At 43.5% G+C, this 24,449-nt stretch overlaps 1 protein-coding gene across 2 annotated transcripts in view; it reads left to right on the top strand.

Annotated features, from left to right (window-relative positions):
- PLXNC1 (plexin C1) overlaps window positions 1-24,449 on the top strand; it is a 150,304-nt gene that overhangs the window by 15,470 nt on the left and 110,385 nt on the right. The window contains exons 2-4 of one of the 2 annotated variants that reach the window (XM_053584248.1): window positions 4,116-4,256; window positions 14,584-14,718; window positions 18,777-18,877. In XM_053584248.1, the coding sequence (XP_053440223.1) occupies window positions 4,116-4,256; window positions 14,584-14,718; window positions 18,777-18,877 (377 nt within the window). The remainder of the gene's footprint in view (window positions 1-4,115; window positions 4,257-14,583; window positions 14,719-18,776; window positions 18,878-24,449) is intronic. The other variant, XM_053584249.1, reaches the window with a different exon arrangement.

Genomic DNA, 24,449 nt, shown 5'->3' with positions numbered 1-24,449 from the left:
AAAAATCAACATGCAGGAATCCTTTTAGCACCTTGGGGGTAAAAGGCTTGAATCTTGCTGGGTGCCAAACATTTATGTACATTTCCTCCTGCAGTTGCCGGGAGCACCCTGCCTGAACCTCAGTGAGCTGGGCCACCTTCTGCCTGGTAGGGGCCGCCAAGTAGTGTTGCCTAGCACACCCTTCAGTCATGTGTTTCCTGGAGCTGTGCAGTGCATAGTGGGGGAGTGTTTATTGTCAGTGAAAAATAGTGTGAAGGAAGTAGAAGGAGATCAAGCTGTTTCCCTGTGTTATGCCCCCCCACACACACACACATACCCCGACACACACCTCCCTCAGTAACCTGGGTCCCAGAGTGCTGTGTCGGGCCCAAAGGTCTCTCTCTTTCAGCCTGAATGTCGTTTTAGGCAAGGTAGCTTTTTCCTGCAACTGAGAAAAGTTTCCCTCTCAGAGCCGGCAAGAGTGTAGGCGTGACGTTGTGGTTAGACATGGCAAAAAGGAGAAGCGGGATGACAGCTCTGAGGGAACCAAGAAAGCCCAAAGGGTAGACAAGGTTTGGAGCTAAATCAAGATTGGATTTTGTCATGAAAGGCAGAACTGGCAAAAGCATCATTACAAGGCATTAACCTTGTTACACACAGACGAACAAGCAGAGGCTGGGATTCAGAAATAAATTACACATAATAAACTAGACAGAATAGTCTGAGAGCAACATTAGTGATTATGCCCTAAGGGGAGAGAAGGGCAAGATAGAAAATAGGCCGAAAAGAAAAAAGAATCAGAATAATCTCTAGACACTGGGGGCTGACCACACTATTTCCCCACCTCAGGTCTGCGAGGAGGTTTCTCTGGAGCCTGTCTTTTGTTTCCATTTGCTGAAATGAGCATAAGAAACCCATTCAGAGGGCTCCTTTTGCCGTTTACAGGGACCTGTCCATTTCTGTGTGTTTCCAGCACAAAAGAATCCATTTCCATTCAGCCAGAGCAACCCCTAGGGTTTTCATTAGGTCCAAGCCTCCTCTTTCCTATTTTTTTCCTGGCTCACAGTTGTAATTGGCTACAAAATCCTGACCGTGGCCAGGGTCCCCCAGGGTGGTGAGTGGAAGAAACACCTGTCTGGTTCCTAGTCCCTCATAACTGGAGAGGAGCCGTGGTTTAGGACCTACTCCAACAAGTTGTGATTCTCATTTCTTAAGGACTCACTTTGGGTGCCAGGTCACAGAAAACCCAATCAACAGCGGCTTACACCATGGCATTGATTGTTAATGTAGGAAAAAGTTGAAAGGTTGGAGGGTTGTGGTTCAGTGGTATCCATAAGAACCTAGGGTCTCCTATCTCACTACCCCACACGCCAATCTAAACATGTTGGTTTTCATCCTGGAAGCAAAATGGCCACCACTAGTCCCCGGGTGATAGGCTCACAAAACTATATTCTGGGGGAGGAAGTGAGGAAAGAGGAAGACAAGCTCTTCTCTAGACCCTTCTCTTGTCAAGGAGGAAACTTAGTCCTAGAAATCCCTCCATCTAACATCTCACTGCCCAGAACTAGGCCACATGGGCACCCTTAGCTCTCAGGGCTGGGAGAGCCAATATCTGGCCCTAGGGAGCAGAGTTGCCATTTGGCTTGACCCAGTGATGGTTTCCACCAGGCTTGGGTTCATTGTTACATGAACAAAATCAGCATTCTTTTGACAAAGAAGATGGAAACACCTGTCATGGATGTGGCAGTCCACTGTTTGTAGTTTTAAATAAAGTAATAGTAGTAAATGGGGATTGTCTGTTACTAGGTGCCAGACACGGTTCAAAGCTTTATTGAGGCTTTTGTAAACTGGTGCTGTGTGGTTTGTTCTATAGCATCAGCCTTTCAAGTTTGGGAATATTGATTTAAATGGCTGCACTACTTACCTACGCTATTGACCCGGGGCGTAATTGGAAAAACTACAGTTGTTGAAGAATAGTCAGAAGTCAGAGGAGGGAACTACAAAAGTAAGATGGTAATTTGGAGCCAATTTTCCCCTTCTTCCCTTTAAGCTTTTGATCTACTTCTGTTTTGTTTTGTTTTTTGGAGCTAGTCTTTCACAAACAGGGTATCTCATCCTCCCTCAGCAAAGGCTTCCCGTGACATCATTGTTCTTGGAGGGTTAGACTAGGTGCAGTTCTTAAGCACCTGTTGTATACCAGATTTGGAAATACACGGCCCTACTTGGTCCTTGTTGATAATCTGCAATCCATGGCCATTACTTTTTCTGTGATGTAAGATGAAAGAGGGAATGGAGTCTTCCAGCCAAAGATAGCAATGTTGGAATATTCCAGACACCCAGACAGAGATGATGCCCGGTTCTCTGAGTGAGCCCCTCTGCAGTGTTTATATATTTAATAAAAATAGTAGGCATGGTCAGCCCATCTTACATTTGAACAATTCTGGTTTTATTTTAAAGCAAGATGTGTGGGGTGTGTGTGTGTGTGTGTGTGCGTGTGTGTGTTTTATGCTAAAGGTCATACGATTTTTCTTTTTCTGCTCCTAGTCATGAGGCTTCCTTATCTAAACAGTGATCTATTGTTCCCATCCTTAGACCCACAGAGATTTGTTTTCTTAACTTCAGCTTTAACAGAACAGCTCCTCATCTTCCCCAAATGCATAAAAAGTATCTTTTAATAAGAAAGAAAAATCTCAGATGAGCGTTCCAGAAATCTTCAACTGAGTCCACTATAGAATATTTTATCCAAAAAAAAAAAGTCTCTTTCTCTTAGGTTAGGAAATCTTTCCCTTGAAAAGTGATCAGGGCATTGGAGGAATCCTTGCTTGCTCATCTGTCCTTCACAGCGCAGCTTCCACAAAGAAACATAGACAATGCTTTAAAGGCTTCAGAAATCAATTTAGCCCGTGAATCCATTTAGTTAGATGTTAATGAAACTTGGTGGGTTTAAAAATAATGAATATTTAATAAGACATAAATTGAAAGAAATAAACACGGTTGGCAATACTATAATGAAGTTAATAAGTCTTAGCCTCCCCCTGCCCACCTCCTCCCGCTCCAACAGGGTGACTTTAGGAGTTGCTGTTGCTCACTGAAGTTTGCCAGCTTTCCCATTGGCTACGACTTCAATGTGCCTTTTAAAAACCCTAGTACAGTTGGGAACTGAGCTCTGGCAGATAAAGTGTGCTATCACACTGTGTTCAGTAGCTGCAGACGGCAACGGCTCTTTCTAGCTCCCTATCTTCCAGAGATTTGTGTAACAAACTCAGTTTCCTGTGGTTGAAGGCAGGAAGCAGCATGGATCACTTCATTCCTTAAAAAAAAAAAAAAAAGAAAGAAAGAAAGAAAAAGGCATTTTGGTCACACTCTCTGCTCGGGGCTTGAAGAGGGGCTTTATTTAATGATCAGGAGCAAGCATGTGATTCTATCCGTGCTCAAAGCCTCAGACAACTTAAATGCCTTCGGGTTGGGTGTCATGCTTTTTTGTTTCCCCTTTAAGAGCGTCAGCACCAGAGCCAGCCCTTCCACTTCGTTCCCGTTAGCTCTGTGGCTGTATCTGACCCAGCGTCCACGGCTACATCCTTGCCTTTAACCACCCTCCCCCCTCCTCGCCAATTCCTTGCCCTGTCTTTGGGCTTGCCATGCCACTGACCTTTCTCAGAATCTCAGTAAACCCAGAATCCCTGCTCTCTGCCATCACACCCAACATGATCGCCTGTGGCACATCTTGGGAAATGTTTGTGTTTAACCTCACAGAAGCCAGCGCCTCGCCAAAATGAATTGGCGGCAGGATGCTGAAAACAGCCAAGTATAAGTGAGTCTCCCTCCCAATTCAGCAGTGGGCTGTGTCTTGGCAATCAAGTGGAGCTCAGCTTCCTATATCAGCTGGGGGGAGTGCTAAAAGGATGGCCAGCTCTCTCCTGGTGATTAACACTTGTTAGTAAACAAGGGCCATCCTTCCATGGTGATTTTGCAGATCAAGGTAATAAAAGGGCATTTTGTCTCGGAAAATATATCTGGGACCCAGAGGTGGGATCCCTCCTAGGAGGGCCTGAGTGATATTATTATCAGTAGCATGAGAAATATCGCTGTTAAAAAATGATCATTTTTTTTTTGTGTGCGTTTGTGTGCATGTTCAGAAAGAAGGGGATCAGCCTGAAAGAGTACAACCAATCGCATCATCCACCTTGATCCATTCCGACCTGACATCGGTTTATGGCACCGTGGTAATGAACAGGACTGTTTTATTCTTGGGGACTGGAGATGGCCAGTTACTTAAGGTTGGTTTTTTGTGCCTTCCTCAAATGTCTATTTTAATAGTGATCCATTTTGTGCTTTATGATTTTTTTTAATGCTTCTGAGTTTATGCACACCACCTTACCAATTGCTTTGTGAACTCCTCAGAGACCCCTAGGAATGGCCTGGAAGAAATTTTGGAAATCTGTATGTAATAATGAAGTGTTGGTTCCCTTGCTTGCTGGGAGTATTCCAAGATATTTTCCCTTCCTTACTCATAGGCTGCCTGGAAGAGGTAAAGGGGGTCTGGCCCCTACCCCATCCCTGACTCACCTTCCTGAGGCATATGACCTTTCAGTTCTATCTCCTTTATAAGGGAAACGTACAAAGCACCTGATTTCTCACACTTCAAAGAGATGAGAGATTATAGGGCTTGAAAAGAAGAAGAAACAGGTGTTCCTTCCCTGCCAGCCCACTTGCCACCCACAGAGGGGGTTTGTTTTCTGCCCTTTGTACCCACACACACCATGGAGAGGTTAGAGATCTAAAATCCTTTGAGAGTCCTCCTGACTTTTATCTTGGAGGACTATTTTTTCCCCCTGTATGGCTCTGCCCTGGTCAAGTTGGAGATTTTTGCCCACTAATGGGAGGGGCTGTGGGGAAGAGGAGAAAATAAAATTAGAGATATTAAAATGACTTGTCTGAAATTACACAGTGGTCATCTTATCAATCTCATTGGTAAGCATTAATTGAACACCTCCTGTGGCTCCCAGTGCTTTAGAAATTGGGAACCATGTTATTTCTGTCACCCAAGACTGGTATTTCTTACCTCTTGGTAGCCAGCCCATTTACTCTCAGGCTCAGATTCTTAATTGAATCTTAACAGATCAGTTATCCCTACAGATCTCCTATGGGTGACTAGCTGTGTGGCTTTAGGTGAATTACTTAACCTCTCTGAGCCTCCATTTCCTCATTTGGAAAATGAAATTACTCTAGAAAAACCCTTTTCTGTTCTCATGGGCTCTGATTCTGTCCTCTGTGCACCTGTCCCCCTACTCTGGCCAAACTTATTTACTTGCTTCTCTCCAGATGTGTATTTTGTGGGCCTGTTTCACACCTTAGTTCACACTGTACCCCTACCCTGGAAGGCTTTTTGCTTCTTTTTCCTATTTAATGAACTTGTGTTTCTATGCTGTGGCACAACTCAAACTCCGCCTCTCTGATGACATTTAAGCCTAGCATGGCCTTGCTCTGCCCTTCTCTCCTGAAATGCTCATGATCAATTTCATTCTTCTGATGCCTCACATGTCTTGGTTGGAAACACACCCTTTTCACTGGTGTGTGTGCCTGTCTTCCCAACTTGATTTTAAGCTTCTTGAGAAGGGGACCAATGAATTCCCACAGCCTAATACAGTACTGAGTGCCTGGTAGGCATTTGATTTAATCTGTTTTCTTTGGAGGAAACCCAGTAACATATGGGAGGGAGTTTGTTTGTATACACATTCTTTTAAAATATACATTGATCATCTTTCCTATTGCGTTAGCTTTATTTCCTGGGGAAGGATAAACACCCATCAGTCATTCTACCCAAGTCGCTGGGTGACATCTGTAGCTACACCAACCTGGTCAGGCTGATTGGACCCATTAGCCTGGCAGAAGATTCCATCAATTCTTCCCAGGCCTCCTCACCAATTATCTCTTTCAGATCTGGGATATTTTTGACGAATGTTTTGACAAGAACACTGTTTGCCCCAAAGCCAAGCCAACCAAACTGTTACATGGTGAACTGGAGGTGAAGGAACACTGGGCTATAAATAGCTCCCCAGGGGACAGCCTGGTCTTGCCCACCCTGTTTTTCACCCAGCAGTTTGTGGGCAGCTGGCCGGTGTTTAGTGATGCTGGGGCCACAGATGGGCCCGAGCTGCAGCTGCATGCTGCTGAGGAACAGGGTCTATACAGGGTGCCCCTTCAGAAACCACATCCGTGGCCCCGCTTTGGGGTTCGAAGAGCAGGTCAGGTTAGCTTTCTGTTTGTTTTGTGGCTGCGGCCATTGATACAGTGCTTCCTGTATGCCGAGATGCTCTGCGGCTTCCAGCCGCTCAGTCTTCTCCACAACCTGGTAAGGGAGGTCTACTATTCCCACTATACAGATGAGAGAGTTGAGGCGCAGAGAAATTGGATTTGCCCAAGGTCACACAGGGACAGAGCAGGGATTTGAACTTGGAGTGACTTCGGAGACAGCGTTAATGTCTCCTACACCCTATGGTGCATTGACTCTGTGATCTCTGTCCCTAGGATGAGCAACCAGTCTCTGCACGTCTAGGAGCGAGAGGGAAGCATGCCGACAGAGGACCATGCCCAGGGGGGACCAATGTTCCTTGAGGAGGGGAGGTCAGGGTCCCTAGAGGTTCAGGGAAGGGTCCCAGCCTGAGAAAATGGCAGCCCATCTGACTGAGAGATACTTCACTGGCACCCCCCTACCAAGAGAGCTACTTCTGTCAGAAAGAGGTCATGAGGGAGGAATTTGAGCTGACTTGGCAGCCAGACTCCCTAGAACAAGCCAGTAATTCCCAAGACTTTCTCCTATATCCTATGTGCACATTCTTGGATGCAGCCCCTGAAATTACGCAGGGTCCCAAAGACCTGGGATTGTGCAGATGATTGGGAAGCCACAGATAATCCCCAAATCCCTTTATTCAAAAGCTTCAAGCTTCTCCCTTGCCGGACTTGTCACCAGAACTGTAAGAAAAGACGAACATTGATAGACACAAGGTTGGCTTCTTAAGCCACAGCGTGGAGGAACTAATGAGTGGTGAAAAACAAAACCCAGCCCAGCGCAGACAGTGGGAGGAGGAGACAGAGGGCTTGGATCACCCGCAGCCTGACTCATCAGTTTCCAAGTGATCAAGAGTTGACAGCATTTGACATTCACCAGGCGCTGTTGTCTATGGCTGGTTGGATGAGAGGCAGGAAACTGCGATTGGGGGCCAATTGCTGTTTGTTTGTTTTTTTTTACCACCATCAGTAAAAACCTAACTTCTTAAATCTCTGTAGGCTTTATGGAGTTTTAATTTGGTGCCATTTTAAACTGTGCATGAGTTAAATAACTTTTCCTTGTTATAAAAGTAATATATGCTCATATGGAAAGTTGCAGAGTAATGGGGGATGAAAGAAGGCAAAGGAAAAAATGAGCCCTGATTGTGTCATGTAGCGGTAACTGCTGTCAGCATTTGGGATTCTTCTTTCATATAGATGAGGTCAGACTTTATCCAGTCTAACATCCTTCTTTCCTGCAGTTAATTAGGGAAAATGCTTATATTAAAATTATTGAAGACCCTTTGTAAACAGCATTTTTAAGTAGCTGTATTCTATTTTATTACTTGGAACCATTATTTTGCACTTAAGCTGAGATACTGGATCACTTTTAAAGTGTCATTAAAGACGCATGCACTTTTCCCAAGGAAGTTTGCATTACCTCCAAAGGTAAGATTTCACTGTTGATCAATGGAGAAATAACACTTTCCAATGAAGTCTTCTTGTCTATAGTCTAAGACCCCTTTGTAACATTTTGGAAAGAGTGAATGAGTTTAGAACTCAGAGTCCTTTGAGAACATCTAATCTGCTTTATTTTATCAGTGGTCATAAGGTCATGGTTGCAAGGCGGGTTATGTCTAGCCAGCCCCCCCACCCCTGTCATTTCTCCATTCTGCTTCCTCTCTGATCATGATTGTGTGCTATAATTTTTTTAGTTGTCAGCATCTCTACTGAGATCAGCTGAAAAGTCTGGGCCCACTGAACTCAGCTTTGAGGAATTCATATTGCCCGTGTTGCTCTAGGCATGCATTTCTATAAACACATGTCGTATCTTTCTCCAGACTGTGGTCCAACATATTGTGCGGTTTGGATCCCTTCAAGCTGACTGTTTGCACTTAGAAAATAGTCCTTATTTCAAGGGCAGAATTGAATATTTTGGGCTTTTCCAGGTGGTAATGTAAGTAATAATGAAATATGCGTGAAATTTGAAATTTGTAACATTCTGCATGCCCATTAACCTTTCTTGCAAGCATAAAAGAGAAGGCAGTGGGCAAGGACGAATAAAGCGCTAACATTTCTGAGCTCTTAGCATGTGCTGGGCATTAGAACCAGCATCTGCATGGGTTAACTCCCTTAATCCTTATGAGTCAATGCCATCACCACTTTAGAAATGAGAAAACCTGAGGCTTAAAGAGGTTAGGTAGCTTGCTTAAGGTGATTTGAACTGAACCAATCCATCCCCAGAGCCCAAGCTTCTATCCCCCAACTAAACTGCACTAACAGTTAAAATATAGTCTGTCGGGCTTAGGTAGAGTTTATGGAACTGGTTTTTATGTGTTTATTTTCTTTCTAACATTGGGGTATCTGGTTTCTTTCTAACATTGGGGTATCAAGATGCAAGTGTTTGAGGTTTTGCAGAAGGGACCATGGCTTCTGTGGTTTGCTTTGTTTCCGTTTGAGGATGGCCTTCTGGCAGCCCAGCTCAGTGCAATCCTGAGGGGACTCTTAGAGCTGCACATTTTTCATGGGGGCCTTTGATTCCCCTGGGAACCCCAGCTTTACCTCAACAGTCTCCTTTCCAGGAAAGGCAGGAATTCTGGTCTCAAGTTGATGTTTTAAATGGCTCCAGCAAGAGAAGGCTGAGTTTCCCCAACACTCCTGGGTCTGAAGCAGGGGTCAGGGAGCAGAGGCTCCATCATATTGGGCCCCCATATCCAGCCTTATAGTCAGGCTATGTGGCCCCCCAAACTCTTCTCCTACTAATGGACTTCATTTATCCAAACTCTGGAACAAAATTAAACCAGTTCCAGAAAGTTCTTTCTGAATTCAAACAGAAGCCCAACTGTGTACTACCTGTAGAATCTGTCTTGACTCTGGTGATTATAGTTTCAGAGTGAACAGAAGAGAAAACAACAGCAAAAACAAAAATCTTTTATGAAGACAAGTCTACTTATATTCCCACAGATCGTTACAGTAGGGAAAAGGAGGCCTTAGAGAACCAGGACAGGACCTGTGGCCAGAAGTGGGGGTGGTGAGGATGGCTGAGTTAAGATATTGGGTCAAAGAGTCAAAACAGCAGCACGTGTCAAAACTTAGAAGTGGATTTCAGGGTTGGCTGTTTAGAATGTCCTATGTGGCCTAGTTCACGTTCTCCCCCACCCCATTCATTCCACTTGATGAATTTGCGAGGACTCTGCAATTGGGAACTTTTTTCTCCCACATAATCCAGAAATTTAGAACTTGTGGTTCAGGCTATCTGCTTCTCTTACTACTTCCACTGAAATAAGTAGATGGGAAACAAAAGAGAAATTTGCCTTCATCTTTCTATTTCATCTTTGTTACTCCCAACTATGGAGGCGCATTCTGCGGTTAGATAATTACTTTGCTTTCCTGTGTGTATTTGTGTTGTAAGTATCCTGCCCAGCGTTTCTCAGAAACGGCTTATGGGGTAAACAAAAATAAATAAATGAGGGGATTGACTTGTTTGCTCTTCAACAGGTTAGCCCCGCAGAGGGAAGCATTGAAAAAGAAAAGCAAATTTGGCATAAAATATTTTAGCTTTCTGAGCACCTGTGGCTTTCTATTTCGTGGTAACCATAAATAAAAAGAGAAATAGGCTTTTGTTTAATTTTTCTCCACCCTCATTTTCCTCACCATGGTATCCTTTCCGTGGGTGGTATTGAACTTGTCCTGCGATTGTATGGTGTGGAAGTCTCCACTCGGTTAATTTCAGCAGCCTGGTTGGGAGCTTTTGTATGCAATGAAAATCCCAAGGCTAGTTAATAGTCTACCATGAGGCTTCAGGAGGATGTCAACAGAAACAATATGTTGACACAAACAGAAATTCTCCATCAGGAAAAATGTGTTTTCTACACAGGCTTCAGCTAGAAAAAGCTGAAGAGCCCTATAAAATCTTGAATGGTAATAGAGTAATTTTTCATTTAATGAATATTTATTGGGCACCTTTTATGGGCCAGCCACTTATCTGGGTGCTCAATATACAAAGGTGAACAAAACAGACAATGCCTCTGCTCTCCTGGTGAGAAGGAGAAGACAGAAAACAAGTAAATGGATTAATCAGTGATAAAGACACTTCAGATAGTGATGAGTGCCCTGAAGAAAACAGGGATGAGTGGAGGGGGGTGGGGTGGGGGCACAGGAAAGAGGCAATCCGGGAAAGCTTCTCAGCAGAGGTGATGTTTGAGGCTCAGAGGATGAAGGAATGTATGAGAATACACAGGGAACGGGGCAGATTGACTTCAGATTAGATCTATATTAAGGTCGTATCCTGGAAGCAATAGATAAAAATCCACATCGTGCCCAAGGAGGGTGTGTGAATTGGATGAGGTTTCTCTTATGCAAAATTCAACCCATTTTAGGTTTCTGTGACTCACTCTTACTTCCTGCATAGCTCTACTGATCATGTTCTTTTTCCGAGGCTGCCCACCTAAACTCAGCTGAGGAAGGAACGTTTCCTTTGCTCCAGTCTTGTTGGCTTTCTTTTCTGTGTTAATATTCTCATGAATTTTGCAATTAGAAAGTCCACATGTTCCATTGGTCCCTGTGGATTGGGCTGGGGCTGGGGCTGTGTGAGGTGGGAAGTGGTATTATTAAAAACCTGTCCCAGAGTCATCTGAAAGAGTCAAGACTCCAGGGACCAGAGAGGCAGAGCTCCCCATCCCCCACAGTCCAGTTGGGACCCACATGATGAAAGCTAATATTCCTCTTGTCTTATCAGGGTTATGGAGATCGTTCTTTGCAAATCTAGTAAAAAGGGTTTGACCGACTCACCCTCAAACATTTTTAAATTTAATTTTCATGTATTCATTTTTAAAGGTGATACATTGACATTATTCAAAACTCAAAAGAATCAAGAAAGTATATAGTGAAAGTCACCTGTTCCTGACTTACAAGGCAACTGGAAGTTTCTCCTTGACAGAGTATCTTCATGGAAATAGTTTAGATCTGTCTACAACCAAAAAGGGAAAGATATTTTCTCCCCCTCTTATTCAACATAAAATTCATTAAATATATACATGTTACATATGTATATATACCTGTGTATGTATATAAACTTTTACTTACAAATATGTGTACATATTTAATATAACTTATTAAATATGACATATAACAAATAAAGAACTTTCTAAATATTTTTAGGGCTTAATGGTATTTCATTATTTGTACTGTAGTTTACTTAACCATGTCTTTATTGCTGGGCATTTAGGTTGTTTCAACGTGATGCTCCTTGATGCTTTCTAATTTTGTTAGGTAATGCTAACGACTTTCTAAAAACATCCCTTACCACCATTGATGAAACATACCAATTAAAACTCAGCATCTATAGTTATCAGGACATGCCTCAGTGTAGGCCATTCCTAAGCTTGCTCAGGAAACGGGTTTGTAAACCCTGACCCACTTCGGTAACTTAAAAAAATAAAAGAAGGCTTACTTGCCATAATTCAGAGTTCTAGAGAGAATACTGGTGCTTTATCTCAGGAGTATTAAGTAAATAAACCAATGTTGCACCAAACTAGATTTTTCCAGCCTCCTCCCTTCTGCATCAATGCCCCAAGAGTAAATAAAATAAGCCCCCAGTAAAAACTGCTGTGCTACTCCTAATTCACCTAAAAAGTGAATTTGTAAATTATGTTCTTATTTATTTTCTTATTTTAAAGCAAATGCCAGATCCTATATCCTAAAATAAGCCCCCAGTAAAAACTGCTGTGATACTCCTAATTCACTTAAAAAGTGTTTTGTAAATTATATTCTTATTTATTTTCTTATTTTAAAGCAAATAACAGATCCTATATCATTTCTCCTCAACATATTTTATTACTTATCCCTAAAAAATAATTGTCACCATAATGCTGTTATCATAAGTAACAAAATTATCGGCAATTCCTTAGGATTACCTACTATCCAGTCCATATAATTTTCCAGTTGACTCAAAAATGTATTTAAGATTTTTGTGCCCTGTCCTTGGGATTATGGAGATCACTCTTGCATAATCAAGAAGAAAAAAAAAACAGTTTGACCCACTCACCCTCAAACATTTTTAAATTTTAATTTGTATGCATTTTTTAAGGTAATACATTGACATTGTTCAAAACGCAAATGAACCAAGAAAGTTGTATTCAAGATCTTTCCACGCGTTGGCCTACTCCTTGGGTGTGTCTACTCAGTTTCCTTCAGGGCAGCCCTGTCCAGCAGAACTTTCTGTGATGAATGTTCCATATCTACTCTCTCCAATATGGCGGCCTAAGGATGGCTAGTGAGCACTGGAGATGTGGCTAATGTGCTACGGAACTGACTTTTAATTTGAGTCTAACTAGCTATATGTGCTTAGTAGCTACCATGTTGGGTAGGGAAGGGATAGAGTCATTTTATAGTGACTGGAGGCACGGACTTTTCCCATCTCCCTTGGGACCTAACTGCTTCTGTTTAAAGAAGAGCTTTTAAAAAGTCATATTTCATATATTTGGCTAGTGAGATTGACTTTTACAAAGCTGCTTCTGAGCTTGGTGAACAGTTCAGGGGCTCTGAGTGAGTCACTGTTTATACCGGATCCCCCTGGGAATTGACCTGTGTAGATAATAGAAGAAAATCATTGATTGCAGGGATAAGTCAAACTCAGGCCCAGGTCCTAGAAGGGGGGAATGCAGGCACACTCTGTGTGCCCCGTGGAAAAGGAGCCTTTGGGTAAACAGCACATACCCAACGGCCATCACGATTTGTGGGTACAGAGGACGCATGAAAGTAGACTTAGTCTGAAAAAGATCTCAGGTGCCAATTTTTTGCTTCCAAATGTCACTGAATATTAATTATATATCTGTAGCAGTTCCAATTACCAAATGTTGAACACCTTCATTTTTCAAAGTATTTGTAGGTATAAAGATAATTAAGCTGTGGTCCCTACCCAAAAGAAGCTTGCAATCTATTAATAGATTATTATCTAGCGAGTATTGATTATGTGCTGATCATCTTTCATAATCCTTACTTAATTTTCACAAAACCATATGTAAGGGAGGCATTATTAATCCCATTTTAGAGATGAGAAATTGAGGCCCAGGGAAGTTAATTAAATTACTAGTTCAAAGTAGCAGAGCTGCTGAAAGGATGGAGCCAGCATGCAAACCCAAGCCCAAGCCACCATTATAGTCCTCAGAGATTATGATACATGTAATAGTCTCATACCTGGTCTTCATAGTCACAGTTAAACCTGCCCTGCTGTATCCTGTCATCTTTGCTCAGAGCCCTGCAACAGCTTCCCTCCCTCATCTCTTTACTCTAGGGGAGTAAAAGGCAAGATCTTTACATAATCCTGCAAGACTCAATGTTATCTGCTGTTATTTCCCTACCTTGCTCCCCACTCCTCTCTACTGAAGCCACACTGGCATCTTCCCACTTAGAGTCTTTGCACTGGTGGGGCCTCTTTTAAGCACTTGCTTCACCCAGGTATCTAATGACTCCTTCGCCTCCTGTAGGTCTAAATAAATATCACCTTCTCAGTGAGACCTAACCTGAGCATACATTCTCCATCTTCTTACCCCATTTTGACCTATGTTAACTTATCACCTTCTAATATATTTTATAATTTACTTTTTTATTTTCAATCTGTTATTACTCCCCCCACAAACACACATGCACACATATACACGTGTACATAAGTTAGTTCCATGAGGGCAAAATTTCTCTCCTCCCCATTTTGTTCACTGCCACTTTCCAAACACCCAAGAATGGTGCCTGATGCACAACAGGTGTTCAGTAGATTTTTGTTGACTGACGATGAGTGAATTTCAAATATATACAGTTTCAAAGCCACTGAGTACTGAGTCACCCTTGTTTATATTTTATATATAAACACACACCTACTTGTCAAGTTATCTGGGTTACTTTAAAATGCATGACTATCAGAGTAACTCATCCAAATATATGTAGGAGCTATTTTCTTTAATTTCAAGTCAGTCTTGGCACAGTATTAATGAAGCTGTTAGTTGTGGCTTCTGATAGGACCAGACGTGGTCAGAAATTATGGACAAGCTTCCCCCAGCATGGAAGGATGGCTTTCTTATTTGTTAGTGTGTTTTTGATGACTTTGTCCTCTGCAAAAGAAGAAAAGCTGTGCTGGTTATTACCAGCCTTGTTGAAGACTGAAGTGGGAGGATGATCAAGGAACGGGGTCCCTTAGCCAGTATTTGCAGTGAGTAAGAAAAGTTGTAGTTTTAAGATTAAGCTGGAATTTGTAGTTTTAGGATTAAGCTGGATTTTGCCAGCTTGCTATTCAAAGTATTGAATAGAAATTGTGTTTCTCTTTTTGAAAAAAAAAAAAAATAGGTTATTCTTGGTGAGAATTTGACTTCAAATTGTCCAGAGGTTATCTATGAAATTAAAGAAGAAACACCTGTATTCTACAAACTTGTTCCTGATCCTGTGAAGAACATCTATATCTATGTGACAGCTGGGAAAGAGGTAGGTAGAAATACTAGTTATTGCTTTTGACTTATGAATAAAAATTATTTAATTGATGTCATTATCTAGTAGAAAAGCTTTTACTTTGAACTACTAAGTTTAAACAGTGCTGCAGGCTTCAGGAAGATCCGTAGTGGTTCACAGGCAGGGAATTAAAAAACCTTACTGACTGTCAGTAAGTAAGCAAGAAATATTACCTATTTAGACAATTTTATTATTGACTGTGTTTCCAGTGCCAAGTTTTTCAGACGAGGGTGTGCTTGCAAATGGGCGCATAATCAGTAAGGTAACTGAATTTGCACATTTATAGTGTGGGCTGTGAACAGTTAGATGCATTTATGAGTATACCCAGTGGGGCTGGCTTTGGAATTTGGGGTTAATATCAGGCCACCGTCTCATACACATTCATGAATCAAGAAATAGATGGCACTTGCCCTCCCTCTCTTCATTTATCTGGATGTTTTAGTTGTTCTTGTTTCTGCTTACTGAAATACAAATAATGTATCTTTTACATGTTCTTTATCCTTACAAACTGCTTTTGAGGAAAAGGGAAAGAAAACTAATTTTTATTGAGTTCCTAGTGACTATGTGCTGGCCATTGTTCTTTGTACGGTCTCCCTCTGGATACAGGGAGTTATATACACGCACACACGTAGAAGTATAATAAACTATGTTAATGAAATGTGATAATTTAATGAGATAAAGTTACCCTTTTATATATGAATAATCTCTAAGACTTGGAGAGGTTTAATGTTTAAGGACACATACATACGTAGATACATACACATTTATAGACATATGTATCTATGTCTATGAATCTTTGCAAGGCGTGGACAAAAACTCTACCCTGATCCCAAAGCACGTGATAAATGAGATCAAATCTCAAATTTGCGAAAACTATAAATAGGATGTTCTCTGGCTCTGCAGGTTTGACTCATGACCATTTGAACATACAAAGAGCAAAGAAGGCGATTGAGACTTGTATCATTATGTATATAATGGATATAACAGATACCCTTAGCCCACCCATATTTTTCATTCTTTTCCTTTCAGTCATTCTAAAAAGAATGGCAGTGACAGCACCATACCTGTGCTTTTTGAATCACACAGTAGGTGTGCACACACTTTAGTGTCTCGTGTTCTTACAAAGGTCATATCGCTCTTTGTGAAAAGTCAGTTATACCAAAATGACCACATTGATGGTCATGTCTGAATCTCACTCCACTTGTAAACCAGTCCTTCACCATGCAGAATCTTCTATGCTAACATGCATCACCATTCAAACACTTTATTATGTTTCTTCCCTGGCAATCCCATATTTGAAAGATTTTTGTCTACTCAGCATATCTTAAATATTCCCATTCCCAAGGTTTATTTATCAAGGGCACCTCAAGACTGCCAGTCAGAGTAATAACTATGTACCACATAGAGCTGATAAAATTCCAACCCAAAGCAAAGATACTTGAAGTCTTGCTCAATCTGTCCATGTTTTTCCATTCAGCTTTTTTGAAATATTGCAAACAGCTCCTAAGTCCATATTACTTCCCTCATGGGTAGAAACAGAACCCTAGAACCCAGGACTCTAGCTGGGAATCGCTTTGAAAGCCATTAATAGTTGATAGGTCTTCACTTTCTGGAAAGCAAAGAGTTCTAATCTCTCGTCATTCAAAGCCTGAAGTCCTGGGGAGAATTTTTGACTGGGCATCAAAGCTGGTTATTCCTATGTCTATATTTTTTTTTTCTTGAGACAGAGTCTTACCTGGTCACCCTCGGTGTGCCATGGCGTCACAGTTCACAGTGACCTCAAACTCTTGGCTCAAGTGATTCTCTTTCCTCAACCTCCCAAGGGGCTGAGACTACAGGCGCCCACCACAATGCCCAGCTATTTGTAGAGACGGGGTCTCACTTTTGCTCAGGCTGGTCTTGAACTCCTGAGCTCAATCAACACTCCTCAGACTCCCTGAGTGCTAGAAGTACAGGCCTGAGCCACCACATGCCCGGCCTTTATTATGTCTTTCATTTACAATTACTGCCAGAGATCCTATTAGCTTACTTTGATTGAGGCAAAACCTCAGGAAGCTTCTTTCCTAGACTCTTGGGAAGATAGTAGCAGCCAAACTAATAAGCCATAGGATAGCCATAAAATGGTATAATATGTGTCCTTTAAAAATAATCATGTGGAAGACATTATTCTTAGTAAAGCATCACAAGAATGGAGAATCATGAATCCTATGTACTCAATTTTGATATGAGGACAATTAATGACAATTAAGGTTATGGGGGGGGAAGCAGAAGGAGGGATGGAGGGAGGGGGTGGGGCCTTGGTGTGTGTCACACTTTATGGGGGCAAGACATGATTGCAAGAGTGACTTTACCTAACAATTGCAATCAGGGTAACTGGCTTATTGTACCCTCAATGAATCCCCAACAATAAAAAAAAAAAAAAAAGAAAGAAAGAAAAGATATACAACCACAAAAAAAAAATAATAATAATCATATGGAAATATATGCATTAATATGGAATAGTCACTATAGCATGTTATTAAATTAAAAAGCAGATCCAATGTAGTATTTTAGAGTTCTCTGTTCTATAATACTATGTATGTTTGTTTAAATACATTGACTAGTAGTTCTCAAAGAATGTTCTGGAGACTCCTATTCCTATGAATATCCTGAGCAAAAGTGGTCCCACGACCAATTCTTACTTCTTAGACCTTTCCTGAAGTACTACCATGCTCAGCATATTCAAAGGCTCTCAGAGCCTTGTGCTAAAGAAACCTCTTTAGCTTTTTCAGTCTAAAGTTTTACACTTAGCAGACTGTGGAACCCTTTTCTTCCGTAATAGCAATGGCCAGTATTTACCAAGTATTTAGTAAGTGTCAGACAATGTTTGCAATAACCCCATAAAGTCAGTAGTACCCTCACCATTTTACAGATGAGGAAACAAGGCTAGAGAGATTACTTAACAAAATCCCTCAGAATTAAAAAGCTATTTTGTGAGCTACATGGAAATATACACATTCTGGTTAATTCTGGCTCAGACTCCGGTCTGCTGGCTGCACTTGTGAACAGCACCAGGGTCTGCTGGCCCGGAAGGGCATGGTTATCCCCCTTCAAGTCAACTCTGAACTGAAGGATCTTCCTCAGCATATTCCCTGTTTCTCCTCAGGAGCCCCTTCTGGAACTCTCTGGTTTTCTAACCTGCTTACAAAATCACTTAATACTTCTTCCTCGCATGTACAACTGCCCGGCATAATGAGTTCCACGGGTTCCCTGACTCCCCACTGTGTGATTTTGCCTGTAGAAAATGCGTGCATGATGCACAGGTCCCGCCGCCTCCCCTGCCCTGCTTGGAGGCGTTGACTGGCTGTCCCAGAAGCCTGGGTTTGCCCACCACGGGTGCCCATGTGGCTGCTATTTTCCGACCACCTGAAGAGGCAGCTCCAGGGGCTCTTTCTTTCATTTTTAACGCCAGTGGAAGGGTGTTGAAAATGAGAGAAATGAGTGAGGAGCTGAGGTGAGGGGGCTTCCCCAGGGAGGGGTATGGGAGAGCCTGATCCTTAAACCCTCCTCATTTGCACATGCAGCACCAGCCTCAGGCTGGCACTCCTGGAGCAGAGCTTTTGCTCTTCCCAAATGCTCATTCCCCAAATGCCACTGGCCACACAGTGTCTCTGTATGAAAACCAGGTGACCCGATTCCATGATCCCTATGGAAATCATTATTAGCAGATTGGAAACCGGACTGCACAGCAGACACATCCGAGAGAGCTCTTCAAATACAGATTCTTAGGCCTCACCCTACACTTAGGAAGAGTCTCCGTGGCAGGGGTCTGGGAATATGTTCTTCAAACTCCCCCTGGGAGGGGGGCCGGTGTTTCAGATACAAGGGAACTGCTTCGTGCCCAAGGTCTTGAGACCCACTGCCCAGTGCTATTGCAGAGACACAGTTCAAGTTGATAAACACGCTCCTTGGTGGCCCCTTCATCAGATAAGGTGTTGTCTCTTTTCTGGTGTTGTTGATGATTCCATTGGAACTACTGTCATCTTTATTTTTAGGTGAGGAGAATTCGTGTTGCAAACTGCAGTAAATATAAATCCTGTTCGGAGTGTTTAACAGCAACAGACCCTCATTGCGGGTGGTGCCATCCACAGCAAAGGTATTTCCTGAATTCTTTCTCACCAACTCCCGTGTTTTGAAAAAGTGTCATGCGGCTGAACACTTGTTGCCCTACTTTAACGATCCAGTCCAACCACCTGGGGGAACCGATCTCTTCACCGCTGAAATCTCCTTGTACAATCCTAAGGAAGTCTGGAAAATGTCTCCAGGCGCGTCAGCGCTGCTGAAGCGTTTGCCCCGGGCGGCTCGGGGCGCCCAGTCTCGGGGTGGAAAGGGACAGGTGTTCCCACCCCCTCCCCCAAAGAGCATGCTGAGAACAGGTAGATTTTGCTTTTGCTTTCCGCAGAGTTCCCCAAGACTCAAGAGGGAGGCAAAAGGTTCGTTCTTCAGAGAAGATAAAAGCACGGGGATGTTTGAACATTTTCAAATGAATCCCCATCACGTTGTGTACTGTTGGCTCCCGGGAAGCCTCATTATTGATGGCGCCGGCTGCTAACGCGCCGTACCGCTGCGGGCCTTATGTACAATCTCGGGCTCCGGGCAGAGCCTGCCCTGCCTGGGCTTGAATTATGATGTTCACGACCCTGCTAGGCTCTGGGGCGACTTGGGGCGGCTTCCTCGCCATGGCAGCTCTTAGCGTGGCTGGGACCGGCCTGGTTGGGTTCGCCGTTGCCATGGCGACGCAGCACTCAGCTCCAAGCAGGGGAGGAGAAAGCGGAGCTGCAGCTCAGGCAGGGAAGGGGGGAAACCGTAGCAGCGCCTGTCAGTTTGGCGCTTTCCGTTTTTTAAAGGTGAAAAGGACAAGAAAGAACAGAGCAGGTGGGGAGAAGCTGAAGGCTGAACAAGGGGACGGTGTGGGGATGGAAAAGAGGGAAGTGGGGAGCTGACGGGAGGGCGATAGAGGCAGAGAGGGACGAACACGATAAGCTGGAGGTTCTGGAAACAAACTGAAAATGTGGGGATGAAATTAATGAAGAGTGCACGGAAGAAGTCACAACCCAGCTGCAGCAAGACGACTAATTGCCTTTGCCTTTTGCTGCAGCTCCTTACCGGGCTGTTTCCCTCCAAGTCACTGGCTGACAAACGAAGCGAGGGCCCAGAGAATTCTCATGAATAATTGTAATTGGGTGGGAACCTTTTCTCCTTGTTGCTTGCCCAGGACTGGAGTTTAAGAAATTAACTGATGGAGAACGGCGTTTTATTGTTGCACGTTCACCAAGCTGTCCTGCAGTGCTCCCTGTTGGTGCTGTCAGGGCCACACGCAGGTGTGTGTGGGGAGGATGAGGATGAGGGCCATGACTCAACAGCCTCACAGAGCTGCTGGCTACTGGGGTCCATGAGAGATGAACCGGTGTGTGAATTTGGGAGTTGGGAGTATTTACATAGTACGTAGAAAAGCATTATGATCAGAAGAAAGAGTACAGATGGAGGAGAAAAGTTCAAGAACTGAGTGTTGAGGTGCTGCAATGTTTAGGGAGTGAGGGGAAGGAGGAGAATCAGGGAAACGAGAGGAAGCAGCCAGAAAGGGGAAAGGAAAAAACCTAGGAGGGATGGTCTCCTGGAAGCCAATGGAAGACAGGAGGAGGAAGCATCTCCTGGGCCAGATCCTGCTGAGAGAAAAAGGGAAGTGATCATTGGACTTAGCAGGTGGTGACTGGAGATCATGACAAAGGCCATTGTTAGGAGTGGTGCTAAAGCCACAGAGACAATGGGAAGACAGACAGTGAGCAGGGACAAATCCTCAGGGCACTTCCTGAGAAAGGAGCAGACAAATGGAGCAGACACAGCAGGAGAAAGTGGAGTTCTGTCTTTTTAAGATGCACAAAGTAACAGTGCATGTCTGGACTGTTGGGGAAATTCCAGTAGAGAGGGAGAGACCGAGGATGCGGGGAAGGGAAGAGATAGTTGTGGAGTGTTGCCTTTCAGTAGATGAAAGAGAATATGACCTGGTCCACCGGCCTCAGACAGGAGCACCGGTGGGTCATCCTTAGTGAGGGGAGGAAGGTGAAGAGTCTGGGTCCAGGCACAGGGAAGGGGGCAGCACCTGTGCTGCATCTCTTCACGTTGCTCTCATCCTTTTCAGTCAACTAAGAGTGGGGAGAGAGAAGAGAGAGCAGGAGTGGAATAGAAGACTGGAGAGAGAGCAGAGTAGGGAAATATGGAACAGTCACCAGGCAGCACTGGGGCCCACTGAGGTTGGTGGTCTTGCCTTGGGAGTGAGAGCAGTCAGCATGCTTTTGCTTTTCTCAGGCCATCTTCAGTTCTTGTGGTATAGCCATGGGGAAAGTTAGATGTAGCCAGTTTGGGGGCTTTGCCAGAAAATACATCAAGAAGGGAGATGGGGCAGGAGAGATGAGGGTGGATGCAAGAGATGGACAATGAAATTGATGTGGACATTAATATATATAATAGTGGAGGGAAGGACAGACGCCATGGTTGTAAGAGATGTGAACAGATGGTGGGATATGTGCATTGAAGGGTACAGTTGGGTTTCAGAATCGTCAGGACTGGAGAACTGGAAAGGGGAATTGTTAGACTTTAGGGGCTTGAAATTGAGGTCATGGAGGGGGTGGAGTTATTGGTAATGACAAGGTCAAGGGTTTGAATGTGCCGCAAGGATTTGAGAGAGCAAGACTGTTGGCAAGAGGGGTCAAGGAACCAAGGTAGTTGTCAGAGTATTAGATGGACCAGTCATCTGCATGGAAATTGAAATCACCAAGAACAATGATGGGAAAAGTACTGGAGAGAGTGGAGGTAAATATTCAAGAAATGGAGGGCTGTGGCTGCAGTGGGGTGGCCTGTGATGGTCACACCAAGCAGAGGCTTGGGTGGTTTGGGCTGAAAGCATGAACGTCAGAGTTGGGATTGGGAGGCCAGGAAAGAGAAGAGGCAGCAGGACCCAAGGCAGCACCTAGAAGAAGCAGCAGCAGCCCTTGAGAGGCATTTGAAGGAGCTGTGTGTTTAGGGGAGAGAAGTCTCAGCAAGCCTGAGAAGGTGAAAGAGCAGTCAGAGAAGAAGCTGAGCACATCAGGGCTTCTGTTGACCACTCCCTGGCTGTGAGTTTTATTTTGTAAAAACAAAAGCCTGCCACTTGTTTCTGCTCTGGTTTCCTCTCGCCTATCCCAACATGTTCCAGAAAGAGTGATCCTTTTCAAATCTAAATCAGATTATGTCACTCCCATTCAAAACCTCCACTGGCCTACTGTCTTAGAATTCAGTCTGACTCCCTTACTGCCGGGGCTTGTGTGAGGAACTTCCCGTGATCTGACCCTTTACCACTTCTCTGACCCCTCATGCTTCTCTCCATTGTTTACTTTAACCCAGCCACCTTGACTGTACCCCAGCCAAGCATATTCCTGCCCCAGGGCCCTTGCACTTGCTGTTTCTTGAGTCTAGAATATTCTTTCCCAGATCTTTTCAGGCTTGGCTCTTTCTTGATCATCTTGTTCTATAACATACATCTCTCTCCGTCTGACTACCCACCCTGTCTTCAGTAGCTTACCCTTCCAGTCACCTCACATTTTTCTTTTCTTTGTGGCCCATCACTATCTGAAATGACTTTATTTCTCTACCTCTCTCCTTATTGAAATGTGCTCAAAAAACGTAAGTTAAAAGAACGTGGTCAGTTGAGTGATGGCGAAACTCTACCAATGGCATGGCAGGTGGAGCCTGGTGTCTTCAGTATGATAACAGGTTCTGAAGTCGTGAAGTGATGGCCCTCACAGCCATGTCAGATTACTTCGTTTCAGCCTGGCATGAGCTAGCCGAAGATGAAATGAAACTAAGGCTCAGATCTCTGACTCATAGTAAGCTCCCAGTACTATTCAAAATTAGGAATTCTAAAGGGGAATGTTTTCTTATAACTGTAGAGCATCCCACTATGTTTATTTTAAATGTCACAGATTTATTTAGAAAAATAACTTATTTCTTCTGTTGAGAAGGTTGAATTTTCTTGCATACGTGTCTAGAAAGTGGATTTTGTTCGGGTAGGGGGTTTGGGGAGGCAAAGAAGCGATGTCAACTTCCTTTTGATCGAGTGTTAAGAATAGGCATCCAGTATAAGCAGATAAAAAGCAATTAGATAAACAATGAGCTCTCAAACGTCTAGTATTTTATTGTTGGAGCCGCAAATCCAACCTGTGCTGAATTTGTCTGTGTGGGTGGAAAGTGAATTTTTGCAGGCTGAATATCTTGGTTTTGGAAGCGGTTTCTCAGTTTCTCCCATATTGCAAAGCATAGCACATGTGTTCAGTTACGGATTTCCACAAAACTGGCAATCCTGAACCAATGAACAAGTGAGGTTCCAAAAGTTCATTTGCAAGTTTGTTTGGCACGTAGAATGCATTTTCCTATAGAAACAATGTCATAAATTAAGGATTGATTTCCAAGCCAGCCCACAAAATTCAATTTATTTAATTTCAACAAATATTTATTGAATACCTACCAAGAGCCCAATATGGGCAGTCAGATATAGCTAGGTGGTATTGAGAGAAATCAGATGCCATTCTTGGCTTTAAGGAACTCTCATGCTAGTTACAGAGGCAGATTTGTCAATGGCCAACATGCGTTCATTCAATCATATACGTCATGACCAATATTTTTTAAGCACTTACAATGTGCTAAGTCCTATGTTCTGTGCTTTGGGTAGAGTTCTTTCTGGCCTACATGGAGCTTTCAGTCTAGTGAGAGGTGTAGATAAGTGTATCAGTCAGTTTTCTGTTCCAATAATGCTGCCTAACAAATACTCCCCCAAATTTTCATGGCTTACAAGAACAAGCATGTATTTGCCTTTATCTTTCTTGTGCATGCATCTGCGTTTCAGCTACGGGGAGGAGGACAGTTGTCAGTGTCCATCTGCAAATTGAGTACAGGTCTGTTTCCCATGTCTTTCATTCTGCACATTCTCTTTAAGGCAGATAGCAGAAGCATGAGAGACCAAGCTAAACTAGGCAATGCATTCAAACCCTCTGCTCACATCATGTTTACCAATATTCCACTGGTAAATCAAGCCACATAGCCAAGCCCAACATCATGGATTAGGGAATTAGACTCCACCTGCCTTCGTGGGAGACACTTGCAGAGGCCCATAACAAAGGGTAGTGCAGATGTGGAATTCTAGTACTGGAGGGATTGAAGAATGGTCCGATCTGTCAAAAGGTAGAGATGAACAGAATAGAATATAAGGGCTGGAATAGAGGAAGTGTGGGATTTTGTGGGCACATATAAAATCTAGCCCAAACTTGAAATGTCAGGGAAGGCTTCCTAGAGGGAGGGGTATATATGCTGAACCTGAAATGTAGACAGATGCCAGGTAGGTGGGGGTTGGTGGTGGTGCAGGGAAAGCTAGCTGAGGGCACAGGTGGCTCAAAGGCCAGGAGCTGTAGTAGAGCCTGGCCTGTACTCAGTCTAGACAAGCACATGCTGTACTATAGCCTAGGACTACTGGGAAATGAGGGGATGAGGTGGGCAGGGGCAGATGAGCAGCTTTGCAAGCCACTCTAAAGAATCTGGACTTTGTTGAATGACTTTGGGGAGACATTGCAATGGCTTAATTAAAAGTACAAGCAGATCAGGTGAGTGTTTGAGAATGAGCACTTTGGGGTGGCAGGGGT

The sequence above is a fragment of the Nycticebus coucang genome, chromosome 3 (assembly GCF_027406575.1).
Source record: "Nycticebus coucang isolate mNycCou1 chromosome 3, mNycCou1.pri, whole genome shotgun sequence".
Classification (NCBI taxonomy): domain Eukaryota; kingdom Metazoa; phylum Chordata; class Mammalia; order Primates; family Lorisidae; genus Nycticebus; species Nycticebus coucang.
The sequence above is the reverse complement of the archived record's forward strand: the minus strand, read 5'-3'. Positions and strand labels throughout refer to the sequence as shown.